The sequence below is a fragment of the Grampus griseus genome, assembly GCF_964374135.1.
Source record: "Grampus griseus genome assembly, chromosome: 4".
Classification (NCBI taxonomy): Eukaryota; Metazoa; Chordata; class Mammalia; order Artiodactyla; family Delphinidae; genus Grampus; species Grampus griseus.
The window spans coordinates 46,184,460-46,206,829 of record NC_138997.1 but is presented as its reverse complement, the minus strand read 5'-3'; the positions used below and the strand labels follow the sequence as shown (position 1 = coordinate 46,206,829).

The 22,370-nt window shown below is 42.6% G+C and overlaps 1 protein-coding gene across 4 annotated transcripts in view; it reads right to left on the bottom strand.

Annotated features, from left to right (window-relative positions):
* Positions 1 to 890: 890 nt before the first annotated feature.
* NAAA (N-acylethanolamine acid amidase) overlaps positions 891 to 22,370 on the bottom strand; it is a 29,509-nt gene continuing 8,029 nt past the window's right edge. Inside the window, exons 5-11 of one of the 4 annotated variants that reach the window (XM_082653613.1) lie at positions 19,062 to 19,138; positions 16,377 to 16,549; positions 16,158 to 16,220; positions 15,340 to 15,406; positions 13,983 to 14,011; positions 10,164 to 10,272; positions 891 to 1,147 (exon numbers count right to left, since the gene is read on the bottom strand). In XM_082653613.1, the coding sequence (XP_082509739.1) occupies positions 10,197 to 10,272; positions 13,983 to 14,011; positions 15,340 to 15,406; positions 16,158 to 16,220; positions 16,377 to 16,549; positions 19,062 to 19,138 (485 nt within the window). In that variant the 3' untranslated portion in view covers positions 891 to 1,147; positions 10,164 to 10,196. Of the gene's footprint in view, positions 1,148 to 9,446; positions 9,537 to 10,163; positions 10,273 to 13,982; positions 14,012 to 15,339; positions 15,407 to 16,157; positions 16,221 to 16,376; positions 16,550 to 19,061; positions 19,139 to 22,370 lie in introns of those variants that run through there. The other 3 variants (XM_082653612.1, XR_014296678.1, XR_014296679.1) reach the window with 3 other exon arrangements.

The following is a 22,370-nucleotide window of genomic DNA, read 5'->3' as shown; positions in this document are numbered from 1 at the left end:
TCTTCCCTGCACTTCTGAATCTGTTTGCAACAGAGGGAAACATCTGATGGTTGGGTTTGCCACCAGAAACTCAAATCTGTACACAACAGCAGTAACTCTCTAGTCCATCCTGTGACCAATTTTTCATTTGTCCCTAATGCCACTGCTAATTTCACTCCATTTCCCCTCAATGTTAACTCCAGAGTGAAACTTCTGTCAGCATCCCTCCCGACGCCGTTTCATCCTGAACACCCCCACTGACTGTAGCAATGATGGTACCACTCCCAATAAACTTAAAATTACGCTACTACAATCACCCCACTCACGCCCTTACTTTCATAGTCTTTGTCCCCAAAACACCTTAAACCCAATTACCCTGTGCCATCACGTTAGAGAATGGACTTCTCGGCTTGGAGGAATCCTCTCCGAATGCTCTCAAAACATCACTGACCCCTGGTTGACGAATGCCAATAGCTCCATTCCCACAAATTCACCACTGAACAATGCCACTTCAGCTGGAGTCCTCTGTGCTCATCCGGTTTCATCTTCGTTTGTGAACGAGGGCATCATCCCTGGGCTTATAAATGTCTGGATAGTTGGCGAATGGGAGGACAATTCTCGTTAGGATATCCAGTTGTTCCGATCTGAAACCAATCTCTGGGCCAACCCCTTAAACCCACTTCAAAGAACCTACTGTTAACTGCCCAACAGGGTCCATAACTCTGGGTCTGTCTCCTTGGCAGATCTTTCCTCCCTTCCTGGTTTGGAGTACACATCAATGAGCACATGATTAGAAATCTATCCATTACCCTAGGTTACACAGCTGATTCCACCCCTAAAGCAATAGCTACCCAACAAAAGGCTTAGATTCCGTCAACTTTAGTAATAGAAGAGCCAGTTGTTTCGCCAGCAAAAGCAAGTTTATTTGGGAATAGCCACAGGAATTACAATTCAGGATATGCAAACTATGGCAGACCATAGGCGAATCCAGAAAACAGGAAAGAGGAGTTTGCTTTCATAGGGAAAAGAGGGAGTTGGGATGGAATGTAATAATGAAAGAGTTCACTGGAGGAGGCTAAGGGTCCAAAGTATGGAGGCTTCTCATTGGTTGGGCAGCTACAGTCTGATTGGCTGCGCTGTCATCAGATGGCGAGTTTTCTTCTTCCTGCTGGATAGTAGAGTAGGCAACACCTTCCTGTCTGAGATATAGGCGCATATCTCTTCCTGTTTGGAGTAATCGATGATGCACTGGTCGGGGGACTCCCCCTACAGGTCTTCCTCTGCTCCAATTTTAGCTGAGGTTTCTTTAATTAATTCCACAATTCCTTAGCTAAGGTGGTATTAGACAAATTGCCCTTAGCTAACTCCTAGCAAAACAAGGTAGTATATGCTGGCAGCAAGAACAACTTGTGGCACATGGATAATTTCCTTTCGGGAAGGAGAAACTCAATTACATGAAATCAGGGAACAAGTACACTGATTACAAGTTTCAACTGATTCCCCATGGTCCTTCAATCTTTAGGACAATTATACAAACTGGATTTGTCATATTATTTTTAATTTTGACTTGTATAATCATTTTAAAACTTTGTACCGGAGGAGAGGGGATTAAGAGTGCTGCTTAAAGGAGCTCCAGAGACGGGTGCGAGCCGCGGCTATCAGCACGGATCCCAGAGACGGGCATGAGACGCCAGGGCTGCTGCTGCCGCCACCAAGAAGCCTGTGTGCGGGCACAGGTCACTATCCACACCTCCCCTCCCGGGAGCCTGTGCAGCCCGCCACTGCCAGGGTCCCGGGAACCAGGGACAACTTCCCCGAGAGAACGCACGGTGCGCCTCAGGCTGGTGCAACGTCACGTCGGCCTCTGCCGCCGCAGGCCCGCCCCGCACTCTGTACCCCACCCTCCCCCCGGCCTGAGTGAGCCAGAGCCCCCAAAGCAGCTGCTCCTTTAACCCAGTCCTGTCTGAGCTAAGAAGAGACGCCCTCCGGCGACCTACACGCAGAGGCGGGGCCAAATCCAAAGCTGAGCCCCGGGAGATGTGCTAACAAAGAAGAGAAAGGGAAATCTCTCCCAGCCTCAGGAGCAGCGAATTAAAGCTCCACAATCAACTTGATGTACCCTGCATCTGTGGAATACATGAATAGACAACGAATCATCCCAAATTGAGGAGGTGGGCTTTGAGAGCAAGATTTATTATTTTTTCCCCTTTTTCTCTTTTTGTGAGTGTGTATGTGTATGCTTCTGTGTGAGATTTTGTCTGTATAGCTTTGCTTTCACCATTTGTCCTAGGGTTCTGTCCGTCCTTTTTTTTTTTTTACTTTAAAAAAAATTTTTTTCTTAATAATTATTTTTCATTCTTTATTTTAATAACTTTATTTTATTTTACCTTACTTTATTTTTTTATCCTTTCTTTCTCTTTCTTTTTCTTTCTTTCCTTCCCTTCCTTCCTTCCTTCCTTCCTCCCTCCATCCCTCCCCTCCTTTCTTTCTTTCTACTTTTTCTCCCTTTTATTCTGAGCCATGTGGATGAAAGGCTCTTGGTGCTGCAGCCAGGAGTCAGGGCTCTGCCTCTGAGGTGGGAGAGCCAACTTCAGGACACTGGTCCACAAGAGACCTCCCAGCTCCATGTAATATCAAATGGCGAAAATTGCCCAGAGATCTCCATCTCAACATCAACACCCAGCTTCACTCAATGACCAGCAAGCTACAGTGCTGGACACCCTATGCCAAACAACTAGCAAGACAGGAACACAACCCCACCCATTAGCAGAGAGGCTGCCTAAAATCATAAGGCCACAGACACCCCAAAACACACCACCAGACATGGACCTGCCCACCAGAAAGACAAGATCCAGCCTCATCTACCAGAACACAGGCACTAGTCCCCTCCACCACAAAGCCTACACAACCCACTGACCAACTTTAGCCACTAGGGACAGACACCAAAAACAACGGGAACTACAAACCTGCAGCCTGCAAAAAGGAGATCCCAAACACAGTAAGATAAGCAAAATGAGAAGACAGAAAAACACACAGCAGATGAAGGAACAAGATAAAAACCCACCAGACCTAACAAATGAAGAGGAAATAGGCAGTCTACCTGAAAAAGAATTCAGAATAACGATAGTAAAGATAATCCAAAATCTTGGAAATAGAATAGAGAAAATGCAAGAAACATTTAATAAGGACCTAGAAGAACTAAAGATGAAAGAAATAATGATGAACAACACAATAAATGAAATTAAAAATACTCTAGAAGGGAGCAATAGCAGAATAACTGAGGCAGAAGAATGGATAAGTGACCTGGAAGATAAAAGAGTGGAAATAACGACTGCAGAGCAGAATAAAGAAAACAGAATGAAAAGAACTGAGGACAGTCTCAGAGACCTCTGGCACAACATTAAATGCACCAACATTCGAATTATAGGGGTCCCAGAAGAAGAAGAGAAAAATAAAGTGACTGAGAAAATATCTGAAGAGATTATAGAGGAAAACTTCTCTAATATGGGAAAGGAAATAGTTAATCAAGTCCAGGAAGCACAGAGTCCCATACAGGATAAATCCAAGGAGAAACATGCTAAGACAAATATTAAACTGTCAAAAATTAAATACAAAGAAAACATATTAAAAGCAGCAAGGGAAAAATAACAAATAACACACAAGGGAATCCCCATAAGGTTAACAGCTAATCTTTGAGCAGAAACTGCAAGCCAGAAGGGAATGGCAGGACATATATAAAGTAATGAAGGAGAAAAACCTACAACCAAGATTACTCTACCCAGCAAGGATCTCATTCAGATTTGATGGAGAAATTAAAACCTTTACAGACAAGCAAAAGCTGAGAGAGTTCAGCACCACCAAACCAGCTTTACAACAAATGCTAAAGGAACGTCTCTAGGCAAGAAACACAAGAGAAGGAAAAGACCTACAATAACAAACCCAGAACAATGAAGAAAATGGGAATAGGAACGTACGTATCAATAATTACCTTAAATGTAAATGGATTAAATGCTCCCACCAAAAGACACAGACTGGCTGAATGGATACAAAAACAAGACCCATATATATGCTGTCTACAAGAAACCCACTTCAGACCTAGGGACGTATACAGACTGAAAGTGAGGGGATGGAAAAAGATATCCCATGCAAATGGAAATCAAAAAAAAGCTGGAGTAGCAATTCTCATATCAGACAAATAGACTTTAATATAAAGACTATTACAAGAGACAAAGAAGGACACTACATACTGATCAAGGGATCGATCCAAGAAGAAGATATAACAATTGTAAACATTTATGCACCCAACACAGGAGCACCTCAATACATAAGGCAAATACTAACAGCCATAAAAGGGGAAATTGACAGTAACACATTCATAGTAGGGGACTTTAACACCCTACTTTCACCAATGGAAAGATCATCCAAAATGAATATAAATAAGGAAACACAAGCTTTAAATGATACATTAAACAAGATGGACTTAATTGATATTTATAGGACATTCCATCCAAAAACAACAGAATACACATTTTTCTCAAGTGCTCATGGAACATTCTCCAGGATAGATCGTATCTTGGGTCACAAATCAAGCCTTGGTAAATTTAAGAAAATTGAAGTTGTATCAAGTATCTTTTCCGACCACAACGCTATGAGACTAGATATCAATTACAGGAAAAGACCTGTAAAAAATACAAACACATGGGGGCTAAACAATATACTACTTAATAACGAAGTGATCACTGAAGAAATCAGAGAGGAAATCAAAAAATACCTAGAAACAAATGACAATGGAGACACGACGACCCAAAACCTATGGGATGCAGCAAAAGCAGTTCTAAGAGGGAAATTTATAGCAATACAATCCTACCTTAAGAAACAGGAAACATCTCAAATAAACAACCTAACCTTACACCTAAAGCAATTAGAGAAAGAAGAACAAAAAAACCCCCAAAGTTAGCAGAAGGAAAGAAATCATAAAGATCAGATCAGAAATAAATGAAAAAGAAATGAAGGAAACAATAGCAAAAATCAATAAAACTAAAAGCTGGTTCTTTGAAAAGATAAACAAAATTGATAAACCATTAGCCAGACTCATCAAGAAAATAAGGGAGAAGACTCAAATCAATAGAATTAGAAATGAAAAAGGAGAAGTAACAACTGACACTGCAGACATACAAAAGATCATGAGAGATTACTACAAGCAACTCTATGCCAATAAAATGGACAATCTGGAAGAAATGGACAAATTCTTAGAAATGCACAACCTGCCAAGACTGAATCAGGAAGAAACAGAAAATATGAACAGACCAATCACAAGCACTGAAATTGAAACTCTGATTAAAAATCTTCCCACAAACAAAAGCCCAGGACCAGATGGCTTCACAGGTGAATTCTATCAAGCATTTAGAGAAGAGCTAACACCTAACCTTCTCAAACTCTTCCAAAATATAGCAGAGGGAGGAACACTCCCAAACTCATTCTACGAGGCCACCATCACCCTGATACCAAAACCAGACAAAGATGTCACAAAGAAAGAAAACTACAGGCCAATAACACTGATTCAGATAGATGCAAAAATCCTCAACAAAATACTAGCAAACAGAATCCAACAGCACATTAAAAGGATCATACACTGTGATCTAGTGGGATTTATCCCAGGGATGCAAGGATTCTTCAATATATGCAAATCAATCAACATGATACACCATATTAACAAATTGAAGGAGAAAAACCATATGATCATCTCAATAGATGCAGAGATAGTTTTCGACAAAATTCACCACCCATTTATGATAAAAACCCTGCAGAAAGTAGGCACAGAGGGAACTTTCCTCAACATAATAAAGGCCATATATGACAAACCCACAGCCACCATCGTCCTCAATGGTGAAAAACTGAAACCACTTCCACTAAGATCAGGAACAAGACAAGGTTGCCCACTCCCACCACACTTATTCAACATAGTTTTGGAAGTTTTAGCCACAGCAATCAGAGAACAAACGGAAATAAAAGGAATCCAAATCGGAAAAGAAGAAGTAAAGCTGTCACTGTTTGCAGATGACATGATACAATACATAGAGAATCCTAAAGATGCTACCAGAAAACTACTAGAGCTAATCAATGAATTTGGTAAAGTAGCAGGATACAAAATTAATGCACAGAAATCTCTGGCATTCATATACACTGATGATGAAAAATCTGAAAGTGAAATTAAGAAAACACTCCCATTTACCATTGCAACAGAAAGAATAAAATATCTAGGAATAAACCTACTTAAGGAGACAAAAGACCTGTATGCAGAAAATTATAAGACACTGATGAAAGAAATTAAAGATGATACAAATACATGGAGAGATATACCATGTTCTTGGATTGGAAGAATCAACATTGTGAAAATCACTCTACTACCCAAAGCAATCTACAGATTCAATGCAATCCCTATCAAACTACCACTGGCATTTTTCACAGAACTAGAACAAAAAATTTCACAATTTGTATGGAAACACAAAAGACCCCGAATAGCCAAAGCAATCTTGAGAACGAAAAATGGAGCTGGAAGAATCAGGCTCCCTGACTTCAGACTATACTACAAAGCTACAGTAATCAAGACAGTATGGTAATGGTACCAAAACAGAAAGATAGATCAATGGAACAGGACAGAAAGCCCAGAGATAAACCCACACACATATGGTCACCTTATCTTTGATAAAGGAGGCAGGAATGTACACTGGAGAAAGGACAGCGTCTTCAATAAGTGGTGCTGGGAAAACTGGACAGGTACATGTAAAAGTATGAGATTAGATCACTCCCTAACACCATACACAAAAATAAGCTCAAAATGGATTAAAGACCTAAATATAAGGCCAGAAATTATCAAACTCTTAGAGGAAAACATAGGCAGAACACTCTGACATAAATCACAGCAAGATCCTTTTTGACCCACCTCCTACAGAAATGGAAATAAAAACAAAAATAAACAAATGGGACCTAATGAAACTTCAAAGCTTTTGCACAGCAAAGGAAACCATAAACAAGACCAAAAGACAACCCTCAGAATGGGAGAAAATATTTGCAAATGAAGCAACTGACAAAGGATTACTCTCCAAAATTTACAAGCAGCTCATGCAGCTCAATAAAAAAAAAAAAAAAAACCCAATCCTAAAATGGGCAGAAGACCTAAATAGACACTTCTCCAACGAAGATATACAGACTGCCAACAAACACATGAAAGAATGCTCAACATCATTAATCATTAGAGAAATGCAAATCAAAACTACAATGAGATATCATCTCACACCGGTCAGCATGGCCATCATTAAAAAATCTAGAAACAATAAATGCTGGAGAGGGTGTGGAGAAAAGGGAACACTCTTGCACTGCTGGTGGGAATGTGAATTGGTACAGCCACTATGGAGAACAGTATGGAGCTTCCTTAAGAAACTACAAATAGAACTACCATATGACCCAGCAATCCCACTACTGGGCATATACCCTGAGAAAACCGTAATTCAAAAAGAGTCATGTACCAAAATGTTCATTGCAGCTCTATTTACAATAGCCAGGACATGGAAGCAACCTAAGTGTCCATCATCGGATGAATGGATAAAGAAGATGTGGCACATATATACAATGGAATATTACTCAGCCATAAAAAGAAACGAAATTGAGTTATTTGTAGTGAGGTGGATGGGCCTAGAGTCTGTCATACAGAGTGAAGTAAGTCAGAAAGAGAAAGACAAATACCGTATGCTAACACATATATACGGAATCTAAGAAAAAAAAAAATGTCATGAAGAACCTAGGGGTAAGAGGGGAATAAAGACACAGACCTACTAGAGAATGGACTTGAGGATATGGGGAGGGGGAAGGGTAAGCTGTGACAAAGTGAGAGAGTGGCGTGGACATATACACACTACCAAACGTAAAATAGATTGCTAGTGGGAAGCAGCCGCATAGCACAGGGAGATCAGCTCAGTGCTTTGTGACCACCTAGAGGGGTGGGATAGGGAGGGTGGGAGGGAGGGAGATTCAACAGGGAAGAGATATGGGAACATATGTATAACTGATTCACTTTGTTGTAAAGCGGAAACACACCATTGTAAAGCAATTATACTCCAATAAAGATGTAAAAAGAAAAAAAAAAAAAGAAAAAAACCCTTTGTACCTGTTGCCTGTCAAACATCTGCAGAAATGATGCACCGAACAGTATTATGTCAACTCAGTGCTTTGAGATGATCTCAAGGCTTAGAACCTCGATAAGACATAATTTAAGAATGGGAGATGCCTGAGAGCTCCTCCTTGTACCTTCCGTGTGGCTCAAATGTGGCCCTGCGGTTTCCAAATGCTACTTGCTCTTTCTTCCCAACAAAACTCCCAGGAAAGGTCCTTTCCAGCAATGAGGGACACAGACAAAAATATTTCAAGCAAAAGAAAAAAAATCAACCTGATGCTGCATCAGTTATGCTTTCAGAGAAAGATCTTGATCAAAGAGGAGAAATGTGAGAATGGATAAAGCACTTGATTTTAAATGGAGTGGGAAAGCCACAGAAGGAGAGTTCTTACGCTTGGTTTCAACTTACACAGCCAGCAGGAAGAAAGAGTTTTGTTTTTTTGTTTGTTACTAGAGCAATGCTGTTTATTTGTTTTCTTTAATTTTTAAAAAAAATTTATTTTGTATTTTTTTACATCTTTATTGGAGTATAATTGCTTTACAATGGTGTGTTAGTTTCTGCTTTATAACAAAGTGAATCAGTTATACATATACATATGTTCCCATATCTCTTCCCTCTTGCGTCTCCCTCCCTCCCACCCCTCTAGGTGGTCACAAAGCACCGAGTTAATCTCCCTGGGCTATGCGGCTTCTTCCCACTAGCTATCTATTTTACGTTTGCATTTCTCAGTAACAGCAAAGGGACCATCACTTGCAACCAATGTGAAACTGCAACAACCCTGAACTCTTGTTCTCCTCTAATGAACTTTTGTTCAAAACAACACTCGCAGGTTTCCTCCCAGATTCCAATAAAAGCTAACCTTCCCTTTGTTCCTCAGATTTGCCTATGGTTCGCCATGGTTTGCTTGTCCCGAATTGTAATTCGTCTGCTATTCCCTCTGCTAAACTCATCTTTGCTTAATAATAACTGTGGTTAATTTTATTTAAGTTTGGCAGACTCTTCCAGAAGCACTTCATAATGAACAAAGAGGTCTTGCCCGCTCATTTCTTTATAAACTCAGGTATGACAAAATAGCTGTTAAGTAATGGTGAGAAACTGGGAATAAAGCCCGAGGATATGGCTCGCCCTCTGAGACCGATTATCTTTGAGTTGTTAAAGCCAGAACAGAAGAAGCTAAGAGACGGCCAAGACAAGCCCTGAAGGAAGGTGAATGAGGACAGCTATCACCCCACTTTACCACAACACGCTCCAAACTCATCCTCCTGCTCCCACTTCACAATGTTGAAAAGTTTAATGAGGAAAGAGCCTGTATCGGTCATAAAATATAATCTTTTCACTTTATTTTTTAAAGTGCAGCTCTTCAAAAATTTCATTTAAAAAGATCATCTGTAAGGGAAAAAAAAGCGCTTAATTTAAACACTGATTTTAAACATCCCCGTAAGTGAATGAACAAAACATCAGGCTAGGTTTATAAACTCCAGGCGATCCCTGCAATAGGAAAAGGTGGCCTGTCAATAGGTGGCTGCCAAGATGATTTGATTTCAGGGACAGCAGAAGGGACTCCTGCTTTTTTCCTCATGTCTTTCCTCTCACCTATGGCCTCACTGATGCCTGAAATAAATTTTGAGTGTCCTGGGTCCTTCATTGTCTGTCTGATCCTGCAAAGGAGCTGGGCCTGCCTCACTGTGACTTTGGAGACACGTAAGTCTTACCAGATATTTGCCCCTCTGCGTAAGTGAAGAGGTAACGCTTTGCCCTGAAAGCAGGTTTTAATCAGGGGCAAAGCGCACTGAGCACCAGAAGACTAGCTTTCATACGAACAATTCAAAATAAATACTTAAGAGTGACATTAACATGACACAAATAACAACCATACACTCAATGCCTGTCAGAAAATATTACCTATGTATAAATGTTAAGGATGCTACTATCTTCTAGGAGAAATACCAGCCTATGTCCTCCTTCCCCCATCCCTAACCGCTGCCCTCCCCCGCAAAAAAAACTTTAGCAAACCTTCACAGCATAGGTGAATTCGCTCTTCTGCTTTTAACTCGGGTTTCTGATCCTAGTCATGTACTTGTCTGGGCTGGCAGCACTCATTACCGTAGTATAAATTGTGTAGCTGAAAATGAGAGGAATTTTAACATATACATCATTTTCTCTAATATTCCAAAGAGGGGAAGAAAAATCCCAAGCTCTTTTCCTAATACTTGGGACCCAGGACAAGAATACAGACAGACACCCACCTATGTCAGGCTATTTAAAAGTTATAATTCAAGCAACCACACTAAGTGTTCTTTCCTATTTTGACAACACTGTGGAAGGCCAAGTTCAAAATTCTCAGACTCCCCAGAGTTTCACACTGTGGCAATGAGGGAGAGCTAGCCTTAGCCTGCAGTCCTGCTCTGCCTACCCCACAAATGGCACATATGTGGACGCTCATCTAGGCTTCATGCACCACCCCCAGCAAACAGCCATCCCTTGGCCACCACCAGGCACAGGACGTCCATGAAGGCTGCACACCGCCACCAGGAGAACACCACCCAGGGAAGTGGACCACGCAGGCCCTGGAAATGGCTTGGGCGCTGTTCAGGACGAGAATTCCAGGGTTCTGGGTACTTGGGCCAGACTCTGAGTGGATTCCTTATATCATGGGAGAGTCAGAGGAAGGCCAGAGTGGGGACCTGAAAGCTCAGGGATCAAGACAGGGGGTCCACTGGCCCAGATCTAAGGATGAAAAGTACAATGTCACTTACTCAACATTCTGCAGAGCAAGAGACCCAAATAACTTGGGCACATGCACATACGCATGCACATACACACTGAGGCTCCTACCCTTCACTCCCTTTTGCCCCAGACACCAGCTGGGATGCCTGCTCAAAGCATTGGGAGTGGGGCAGTTTAGGAATAGGCACTGGCACCCCACAGCTGAATCAAACACTGGGCTGAAGACAGCACTATGAGAACATGCAAAGCTTGTCAAGGGGAACGAAGGTTCCCTGAACAGGACCTCAGCTGCTTATTTAATTTAGTCATAATTCTTTTTTAAACTTTTAAAAAATGTATTATTTTTGGCTGCGTTGGGTCTTCATTGCTGCGGGCGGGCTTTCTGTAGTTGCGGCGAGCGTGGGCTACTCTTCGTTGCCAGCTTCTCATTGCGGTGGCTTCTCTTGTTGTGAAGCATGGGCTCTAGGTGTGCGGGCTTCAGTAGTTGTGGCTCGCAGGCTCTAGAGTGCAGGCTCAGTATTTGTGGTGCAGGAGTTTAGTTGCTCCGTGGCATGTGGGATCTTCCTGGACCAGGGCTGAAACCGGTGTCCCTTGCATTGGCAGGCGGATTCTTAACCACTGCACCACCAGGGAAGCCCTTTAGTCATAATTCTGTTCTCCATCACTGTTTTAATACTGTCTCTGCTTATAGCCACAGCAGAGGATGGAGCTCCACTGCAGGGGACTGTAATTTTGTAGCACAGCACAAGGGGGCAGCATAGAGATCCTTGCTTCTGTTCAGACATTTCTAAATATTAGCCTCACACACTGAACAGACGTAGCTGATGGTAATCATTACATGCAAAAGGCCTGAGAGTCAGGGATCTGTGTTATTTCTGGTTCACTGGTGATAATCATTTAAATGTAGATCCTGTTGGGTTTTCAATTATACAATAAAGAAAAATGCTTCTTGGTAAACTGTTTATAACTTCTGACAATTCTATTTCGACAAAACATTTGCCATTTAAACATATGGCCTTTAACTCAGTAATCCTACTTCTGTGAATTCAGCCAAGGAAAATAATACAAAAAGAGGGGGGAAATGTACAAATATATTTATTTCAGAGTTTTAATAGAGGAAAAACTAACAACTGGAGAATGTTTAATCCAATTATACTACATTCAATTGGTTATGATGCAGCTATTTAAAATTATAAGGGCTGTTCACAGCATGGAAAATGCTTTATTAAAATAAATATTAAAAAACGATTTGATTATACTATTAATCTTTAAATGAAATATTGATCATTTATATAACTATTTAAAAAACTATAAGAACACAAAAATAGGTTAACTTTTTTTTTTTTTTTTTTTTTTTTTTTTGCAGTACATGGGCCTCTCACTGTTGTGGCCTCTCCCGTTGCGGAGCACAGGCTCCAGACATGCAGGCTCAGCGGCCATGGCTCACGGGCCCAGCCACTCCGTGGCATGTGGGATCTTCCCGGACCGGGGCACGGACCCGTGTACCCTGCATCGGCAGGCGGACTCTCAACCACTGCGCCACCAGGGAAGCCCTAACTATTTTTTAAATGATTATTAAAAAGGCAAAATTGTGCCCATCTGTAAAGGGTAATGGTGAGTTGGAGCTAACTCCTACAGGCTGGTGAGAGTCAATGGTTAAATATGCAGGAAGTTTATGAGCCAACTGTAAGCTTGAAATAGGCCATGGTGAGTATTTACACCAAGGAAATCAATAAATGCTACAAATCAGGAGTCTTTTGTTTTTGCTCTCTCTGCCCTCAAAGAACTAGTTCACTGGCATAGTGCTAGGTATCATTTGTGACCCAACTAGCTCATTTGTTAGAGTGGGAAAATACTGATTTGCTTTTCTGTAGAAGACTGTTTTAGCTGTTAGAATATCGTTTATGGAATTAATTATTTAGCAATAATCTTTTTATCTGGACATACTTAAAAAAAATTCAAAGAGATATATTCCTATTACAGTGCAAAGTGAACAGAGTAACACCAGTTTTGAAAATGTCATTGTACCTAAGGAATCTTAGAGCACCCAAATATACAAAAGGTAATCTAGAGGCCGTCAGGAAAACTACTGTTTTATATTTGTGTGAAAGAGGATCATTTCAAAGAAAAAAATCAATTGGGTATTTGAAACTAAAAATCCCTTTACAAGTTTTATCCATATTAGGCTATTTCTTGAAGAATACCATTTTTGATATTCTTGCCTTGAAGAAAGAAGGAAGGATGATGAGAAAGTAGGAAATGCTGGGTTTTGGAATTTATGGAGGTAAGAGAAGGAGATAAGACTCTGTGATGACTTGCTACCTCTTCTATTTTAGGCCCTACCTCACTGAGCTGGTCGTGGGCACAGAGAAGGCAATCAGGCAACACCTTGAGGGGTATGAGGCCACGAAGTGCGGGCTCTTGGCCTATTCAGCCGTGCTGTGATGGTGACGGCGGACCTTCAGAGCTTCCTGTACAAGTTTGGTGGGGTCTGCATCTCAAGTTTAACTAACCGCTTCCTATGGTAGTGGCAGTGGCAGCCCGGCCCAGCGGTTCACCTCATAAAAAAGGGGGTGGGTAACATCCCAGGCTGTGGACCCGAGAAGCCATTGCTCACAGAATGCTGCTATCAAGGACACAGGCTAAAAGAGAAACATTACCTTAGGCACTGAATCAGCTGTGAAATGAGCACGGGGGTAGCAGAAACTCCCCGGGAAGATAAAGGAAAGCCAAAGGTATCTAAAGCTTAGTACTAACAGTGAAATTAGGGAGCTCCCAAGGGGCGAAGGTGGTCCCCAGCTAGCAGACGGATTTAGGATGAGCATGTCATGCCCTCCTCCTTCCAGATCACTCTATCCTCCTCACCTTTGTTTTTCTCCATGGACTCCTCACCTGACTTTTGCTACATTTGTTTATCTGTCCCTCCCTGCCAGTAGAATGCTGGTCCCAGGAGAGCAAAGAGTCTGTTTTGTCACAGCCGGCGCCACGGCACCTAGAAAACCTGCTCTGTGGGAGCCCTCAGATCCCTGCTGAGCCAAAGAGTGCAGGGGAGAGTCTACTGTGCCAGGGTGATGTAGGAACAGACGTGCTTAACATGTCACTTACTTGTTATAAACCGGAAACACTGACAAAACCTGCACAGGAGAAATCATATTAAAAATGATTAGAAATTTGAAAAGGTTCATGCACCCCAATGTTCATAGCAGCACTATTCACAATAGCCAAGATACGGAAGCAACCTAAGTGTCCATCAACAGATGAATGGATAAAGAAGATGTGGTGTACATGTACAATGGAATATTACTCAGCCACAAAAAAGAATGAAATTTTGCCATTTACACAACATGGATGGACTTGGAGGGCAATATGCTTAGTGAAGTAAGTCAGACAGAAAGACAAATGCTGTATGCTATCACTTATATGTGGAATCTAAAAAACAATACAAATGAATGTATACAGCAAACAGAAACAGACTCACAGATATAGAGAACAAACTAGTGGGAGAGAAAGAGGAGGGGAGGGGCAAATTAGGGGTATGGGATTAAGAGATACAAACTACTATGTATAGGGACTTCCCTGGTGGTGCTGTGGTGAAGAATCTGCCTGCCACTGCAGGGGACACGGGTTCAAGCCCCAGTCCGGGAAGATCCCACATGCCACGGAGCAACTAAGCCCATGCACCACAACTACTAAGCCTGCGCTCTAGAGCCTGTGAGCCACAACTACTGAGCCTGCGTGCCACAACTACTGAAGCCCATGTGCCCTAGAGCCTGTGCTCCGCAACAAGAGAAGCCACTGCAATGAGAAGCCCGCGCACCACAACGAAGAGTAGCCCCCGCTCGCCGCAACTAGAGAAAGCCCGTGCACAGCAACAAAGACCCAACGCAGCGGGAAAAAAACCAAAACCAAAAACAAAACTACTATGTATAAAATTAGCTACAAATATATTATATGGTACAACACAGGAAATACAGCCAATATCTTATAATAATTATAAATGGAATATAACCTTTAAAAATTGTAGATCACTATGTTGTACACCTGAAATTTATGTAACGTTGTACGCCAACTATACCTCAGTAAAATAATAATAATAAATAAAAGACTATTAAAAGATAGGAGAAATACATGCAGAATATCAATAGGAATAAAATAACCACTGAACACTTTGGTGTATCTTGGGGTGACAGAGTTAGACTTTTGAAACCTTTTTTTTCTTTTAAACAAATGAACACGTTACAACTATGCTTTTTTTTTAACATGCAGAAAAACTCAGGTGAAGATGATACTTTAACCTAAATGGTTACAAGTTCAGAAAATGTTTTCCTTTTAAATGTTTTCAACCAGGTAAAACCTACTTTAATATTGCTTGATTTCGGAAGAATTTTTTTTTTTTTTTAATCACTATTGAGAAAGACACCAAACATCCTGGGTAAAAGCTGGACATCGTGACACAAGTTACCTGAAAGAGCGTCTCCAGGCTGAGGTTTGCCTGGCCCGTGGCATTAAGAGCTTTGATGGCAGGTGTTCTGTAAGGACAATGGTCAAAGGTCACTCGGTACTTCAGGAAACTCCGAATCCCACAAGCTCTCATTTTGGCAGGCTCAATGCAAGGCCTAGCCTCATTATCTCCCTTTCCCCCAAACAGATTCTGGCCCCCATGCATGTTTGCTACCTTGTCTCAAACCACCATGGTGGAATTAATTCAACCCCGTCTGCTCAAGGAAGCCAGGATGATGAAAATGTTTTCTGTGAATTGAACAGTTGCCACCAAACACACGGGTCAGTAAAGCCAAGGAAAAATATATAACTACTTGCCTTTTGGGGACGCACTGACTTATAATTATAGAATTTTCAAAATTAGAAGGGAAATTAAAGCCCCCCCAAAGTTTATTTATTTAAGTGCAGGGAAATGTTTTCCTTCCCAAAAAGTCTTACATAGAAAACCATGAACCTTGTTCCATCTTTTCCTTTTACAGATGGGTGAACAGAGGCCCAAGAGGCCACCCAGTGAGTCATCAGCAGAGCTAGTGCTGGAATCTAGAACTCCTGACCCTGAAGGCCAGAACCAACCTTGTCTTCCCAACACCCAGCCATCTGCCAAGAAGCTCCTTGCCATGCTCTCCACCACATACCACACTCTCCCATCCTGGCCAAGGGCTAAGGTACATTTTCTGGGAGGGGACAGCACCTATAGTCCTCTCCAGTTCCCGTAGCAAGAGGGGCACATTCTCCTGACAGCAAGAAAACACTGCAAACCAGAAAGTGTTTAGAGACTACCTTCGGTCATCTCTCTTAGGCACTGGCTTCCAATGGTCATAATTTGTCTCAACTCGGAACCACCTGCAACACAGCACATCATCTTGTCTTAGCCAAGGTCATTTGGGACATAGCTAAAGAAAAAGTTAGAAAAATAAAAAAATACCTCTAGTTTCACCAATTAAAGAAAAAAAAAAAGATTATTGATACAAAATGACCAGAGCCTTTAATTCTACTCACGCTCCATTTAAAGGATCTAGAGGCCATATGTCTGCTGGGCCATCTCTGTTCCTTGTGATGACCACTCCCTCCTGGGGGAATGTGCCACCAACAATGTAATAAACATCAGCCATAAGGGGAGTCTTGGCCAATTCGTAAACAGCTGCTTCAAAGTTTTCTGATTCACTCAGGGTCTGAACAAAAAAAAACAAACAAACCTGCATTAGCATCATTATACGCGGCAGTTATCCACACCAACTGATGGACAGCTGGTCCAAAGCACATTCTCCTGCTCTATTAAGCCATGGCTATAATCTTGAACTGCTCTGACCGCATTCTCTTGTCATCAGGGCTCCTGAGATGGAAGAAGCCTCGATGGAAAGCCAACAGCAGCAGGGTTTTTCTCACAAAAGAAGAGAACTTTGACAAGTTCTCTTTGGTGAAGAGACCCGGCTCACCAAACACAGCCTGCATGATTTCGAGGCAGATCACCCTCGCAAAGATCTCCCCATGTTTCTTCATTCATTTGTTCTTTTAGCAGATATTTCCTGAATGCCTGTTATGTGCCAGGCACTGTGCTGCTGTGGGAACAGAGCCATGAATATGATGGACCCAGTCCTTGCTCTCCCCAGACTTCCAAAGATGAAAATCAAGCCAACAGGCAATAGTGACACAATGTGATAAGTGTCAACACAGGAGAAGGAGATGCTGTGGAAGTCACAGCAGGGGACCCATCCTTACCCAGGCCATTGAGAAGGTCCCTCAGGGAGGTATCGCATGAGCTGAGGTCAGAGAGACAAACAGAAGTCAGACCAGAGAAAACGGCGGTTGTGGGGTTGGGAGTGGGCATGGGGAAGAGAGTTGTAGCTCAATGGGATAGACTGGCAAAGGGCTGGAGATGAAAGACGGCGTGCTGCATTAGAACATCGAGCTGAACTGGGCTTCATCAACACCTCCATAGGTCTGCAGCATGGATGGTTAAGGGGATCACTTTCCAAATATTCAGCTTCAAAAAAAAAAAAAAAAAACACTGAGGGCTTTCCTGGTGGCACAGTGGTTGAGAGTCCGCCTGCCGATGCAGGGGACACAGGTTCGTGCCCCAGTCCGGGAAGATCCCACATGCCGCAAAGCGGCTGGGCCCGTGAGCCATGGCCGCTGAGCCTGTGCGTCCGGAGCCTGTGCTCCACAACGGGAGAGGCCACAACAGTGAAAAGCCCACGTACCACAGAAAAAAAAAAAGAAAGAAAGAAAAATATGTGAAAGATGCATAGTTTGTCAACATCTTTAGGGAATATTTAAGTAAAATGTTTAGGAGAGGGCTTCCCTGGTGGCACAGTGGTTGAGAATCTGCCTGCCAATGCAGGGGACAAGGGTTCGAGCCCTGGTCCAGGAAGATCCCACATGCCGCGGAGCAACTAAGCCTGTGCGCCACAACTACTGAGCCTGCACTCTAGAGGCCACGAGCCACAACTACTGAGTCCGTGTGCTGCAACTACTGAAGCCCATGCGCTGCAACTACTGAAGCCCATGCGCCTAGAGCCCGTGCTCCGCAACAAGAAAAGCCACCATGATGAGAAGTCCATGCACCGCAACGAAGAGTAGCCCCCCCCCGCTCGTCGCAACTAGAGAAAGCCCGTACGCAGCAACGAAGACCCAACACAGCCAAAAGTAAATAAATAAAAAAATTTATATAAGAAAAAAAGTTTAGGAGAATTTCAAGTCCACAGGGTCTTGATCATTTAGAGCAGGACAAGGAAGGGCCAAAAAGGCTAAACCCAGGCAGGGCCAGATCCTTTCACCAGAGATGTGCTCCTGAAAATGTGCTTTCTGTGGTCAGATTACAAGTTATATGTGGCCTGGAACCTAAAGCTGATGTTCCTTTTGTTGTGTGTAGAGCTACCTTCTAACGCATTTGTTTTGCTAATTCAGATACTTGCAAATGGAGATTAAGATATCTGCAACTGGAGATTCTAAAAGGAGGGCACATCTATATCTGCAGAAAAATATATGTCTTTTATCTCAATTAGCTGTTGTGGAAAACTCTAGCCTATGACAAAGATTCTCTTCTTGACCGAACTCTATCCAGGCTCCTGGAGCCCTCTTCTCAACTATGCCTTAACCTCAGCCTATAAAGACTTGGACAAACACTATCACAGCTTCTGACAGCTCAAGGCCACGTTCTTACGATGACTGTAGCCCCCTTATAGTGCCTGCCTGAAAAAACTCAAGGCTTCCCAAAGACTTTACAGCTAATACCTGAAGATAGGGCCCCTATGTCACAGTCTCTGCGGGAGGGTAGGAGGCTGACTTACTTCACATGGACAACTCCCTCCTTTCTACTTTTGCTAATTTCTCACTTCTGTGACTCTACTGTGCTCCCCTCACCCCCTCCCCATTCCCTCATTCTCCCTTTAAAATACTCAGTCAAGTAGAAGTTAAGTTCCATTCACGCTGGACACTTTTCCCTATTGCAATATTGTACTACTGATAAAAATCTGTCCTTAACACTTTAACTAGTGTCCCACTTTATCTTTGGTACTTATTATCAAAAAAGGTGACAGGCATTTTGTAAACCTTTAAATGCTTATTCTTGTCAGGAGCTTCTTACGTTAGAAACAACATTGTTAAATGACACAGCATCACAACATGAACACAGTTTAGAACATGACATTAGGGTGAGGTGGGCTCGACAGGAAAAATACTCACAGTGCGGATAAGCCAGCTGACCGGTGAGTGTCTCTGAAAAAGGGCGGCAATCATATTCTCCCACCACGAGCCTTTATCTGCCAAGGATGGAACAATAAGTATATGCTCGAGTTGCTGCCCCAGAGCCACGTTTTAAAATTCCTAAATCTTGTTTCTTTCCCACAGTACAAGTTGATGTGGGAGAAATGGTGGTGGATGAAGAGTGATTTTATTAGCAACCAATTTTCAAAGATGAAGCCCAAATTGTATGGCAACATATAAACATGTATATGTATATGTGTGAGTGTATATGTGTGTATATATGTATTTCATATGTGTGTATGTGTGTGTATATAGTCTTTTACCTGGAAACAATGATAATTATGTTAAAGGAAATCATTCTATTATATTACTTCATGCAAAATGAAATTATGTAGCTAATAAGAAAAGTGACCCAACAGTATTTGGAAGGGCTTCCCTGGTGGCGCAGTGGTTAAGAATCCACCTGCCAATGCAGGGGACACAGGTTTGAGTCCTGGTCCGGGAAGATCCCACCTGCAGTGGAGCAACTAAGCCTGTGCGCCACAACTACTGAGCCTGCGCTAGAGCCCGTGAGCCACAACTGCTGAAGCCTGTGCGCCTAGAGCCTGTGCACTGCAACGAAGAGTAGCCCCCGCTCGCCACAACTAGAGAAAGCCCAGGCGCAGCAACAAAGACCCAAATCAGTCAAAAATAAATAAAAATAAAAAAAATAAATTTATAAAAAAAACACAGTATTTGGAAGACTGTAGAGCACATATATATTTCATAACTTTAAGTAAGATTTGGGCTCATTTATTTATTTTTTTTTTGCAGTACACGGGCCTCTCACTGTTGTGGCCTCTCCCGTTGAGGAGCACAGGCTACGGACGCGCATGCCCAGTGGCCATGGCTCACGGGCCCAGCCGCTCCGCGGCATGTGGGATCTTCCCGGACCGGGGCACGAACCCATGTCCCCTGCATCGGCAGGCGGACTCTCAACCACTGCGCCACCAGAGAAGCCCCTATTTTTTTTAATACTTTTTAACATCTTTAAAATTATCTGTAGGGGATTTACTTCCAAAGAAAAATTTTCATTCAAGGAATAAGCATTTCATTCAAGAAATAAGCATCTACTAGCCACCATATCCAGACTTGGTCCAGACCCTTGGAATTTAACAGTAACCAGAAGAAACTAGTGTACCATGAAATAACAAGGTTTTGATAACCATCATAAAGTAAAACAAGAATGTAATCATGAGTGACAAGAGAGGACTCCTCTGAGAGGAGAGTAAGGATAGCCCCTCTGAGTTGTGGACATCTAGCTAAGGTGGGCAGAGCATTCCAGACAGAAGGCATAGGTGTCAAGCCTAAGGCAGGGCAGCTGTCAAGAAAAGAAAGAACGCCAGTGAGGTCCAGGTGGAGTGAGGGAGAAGGAGAAGCAGAAAATGAGGTGCCGGAGGTGATCACGTAGAGTTTTGAGGTGAGAGTCAGGGCTCTGGATTTGTCACGTGAAATAAAAAGTCAGGGACTTCCCTGGTGGTCCAGTGGTTGAGAATCCGCCTTGCAATGCGGGAGACACCAGTTTGATCCCTGGTCGGGGAACTAAGATCCCACACGCCGTGGGGGAACTAAGATCCCACGTGCCGTGGGGAAACTAAGCCCGTGCGCTGCAACTACTGAGCCCGTGGGCTCTGGAGCCCGTGCATCACAACTAGAGAGGAGCCCACGTACCACAACCAAGAGCCCACGCACTGCAACAAAAGATCCCGTGTGCCTCAACTACGCAGCCAATAAATAAATAAATAAATTTTTTTTAAAAAAGAAGAAGAAATGGCAAGTCATGGTAGGTTTTAAGCAAGGGAACAACCTGACCATGCAGCTGCAGGGTGGAGAAAGTACAGGAGGGTGAGAACAGTAGTGGGGAGATCAGATGGACAGCGAGGCAGCAACACAGGTGTGAGAGCCTAGCAGGGAAGGTGGAGAGAACAGACAGGGAGAGTCTCGTTTTGGTGGTAGAGCTGACAAAACTTAGGGACCAAGGGGTCAAAGAATTCTCCTGGTAGCAATTGGTTGAGGAGAAGTGCAATTCCCTGAGACACGGAAAATTAGGAGAGGTGTAACTTTGGGTGGAGGAGGTTACTAAGGGCAGGAAAAAGGGAAAAGAAAAGAGCAAGAGATGTGCTTGAACATGTTAAGTTTGGGATGCCTAGGAGACATCAGCGTGGAGATGCTGAGCAGGTAGTTGGACACTTCAATCTGGGGCTCAGAAGAGGACCAGCCCAGAGATGTGACAACAACGACAAATACGTCTATGGCCCTTGCTCTGTGCCAGACATTGCTCTAGATACCTTACATACACGGACTCATTTCATCCTACAGTGGTTATTATCGTCTCTGTTTTTCAGATGAAGAAACTGAAGCACAGAAAGGTTAAGCACCTTGGTCGTGATCACCAGCTAGCAAGTGATAGCACCGAGGTATAAACCCAGGCAGCCTGGTTCTGGGGTCTGAGATCTTATCCGCAGGTGGTTAGGTCTCCCACACTCTATGCCATGTGTTAGTCCTCCTCCTTTTCTTATCCTTATTCATATACTAAAGGCACTGTTGGCCCTCTCCATAATATCCAGAAACTTAACTGAGGATCTTAATTATTGCTATTAAAGAAGAGATGTTATTTTATTGTTCAGGCATTTTAACTCAGTCTTCGCAGACTAAAGATATAACTAGCTTTCATTAGCTTAAGGTTAAAAAAATTTTTTTTAAGAAATTCGAAAGTATTTAATTAAATGTGTATGTAAAAGAATAACTCAGTTACTTTTAAACTGCTCATACCATAGCTATCAGTTAAATAATTTTGTTTACACATGTTTACGGTCATTCTCTGTAAAACTTCAGGAACTGTCATGCTGTGGTTTGGGTACCATGGTTGAGAATTAGTCTCACTCATAGCTGACATTTGAGAAAATGATGAAGAAATACATGAGGATAAAGAACTGAGTCCCTTGTACAATGATATATCCTTAACCAGCATCTTCCTGGTCCAGCCTATGTAAAAAGATAAGAAGACATCAAAGGAAACAACAAGTTGGTCAGGGGTTCATCAGATGACCGACACTACACTTTAAGAGACTCCATGTACCTGTCTTTCTCCTTTATTCAGTTGCAATTCCTGAAGACAGAGACCAGAGCTGGCTTATCTCAGGGTTTCCCACATATTGGGAAACTGAGTGGTGTCCCCTGAGATTTAGGGGATGGCAGTGGGGTTATTTAATAGAGCAACCAGGCAAGGACCCAGGAGATCAATTTGAG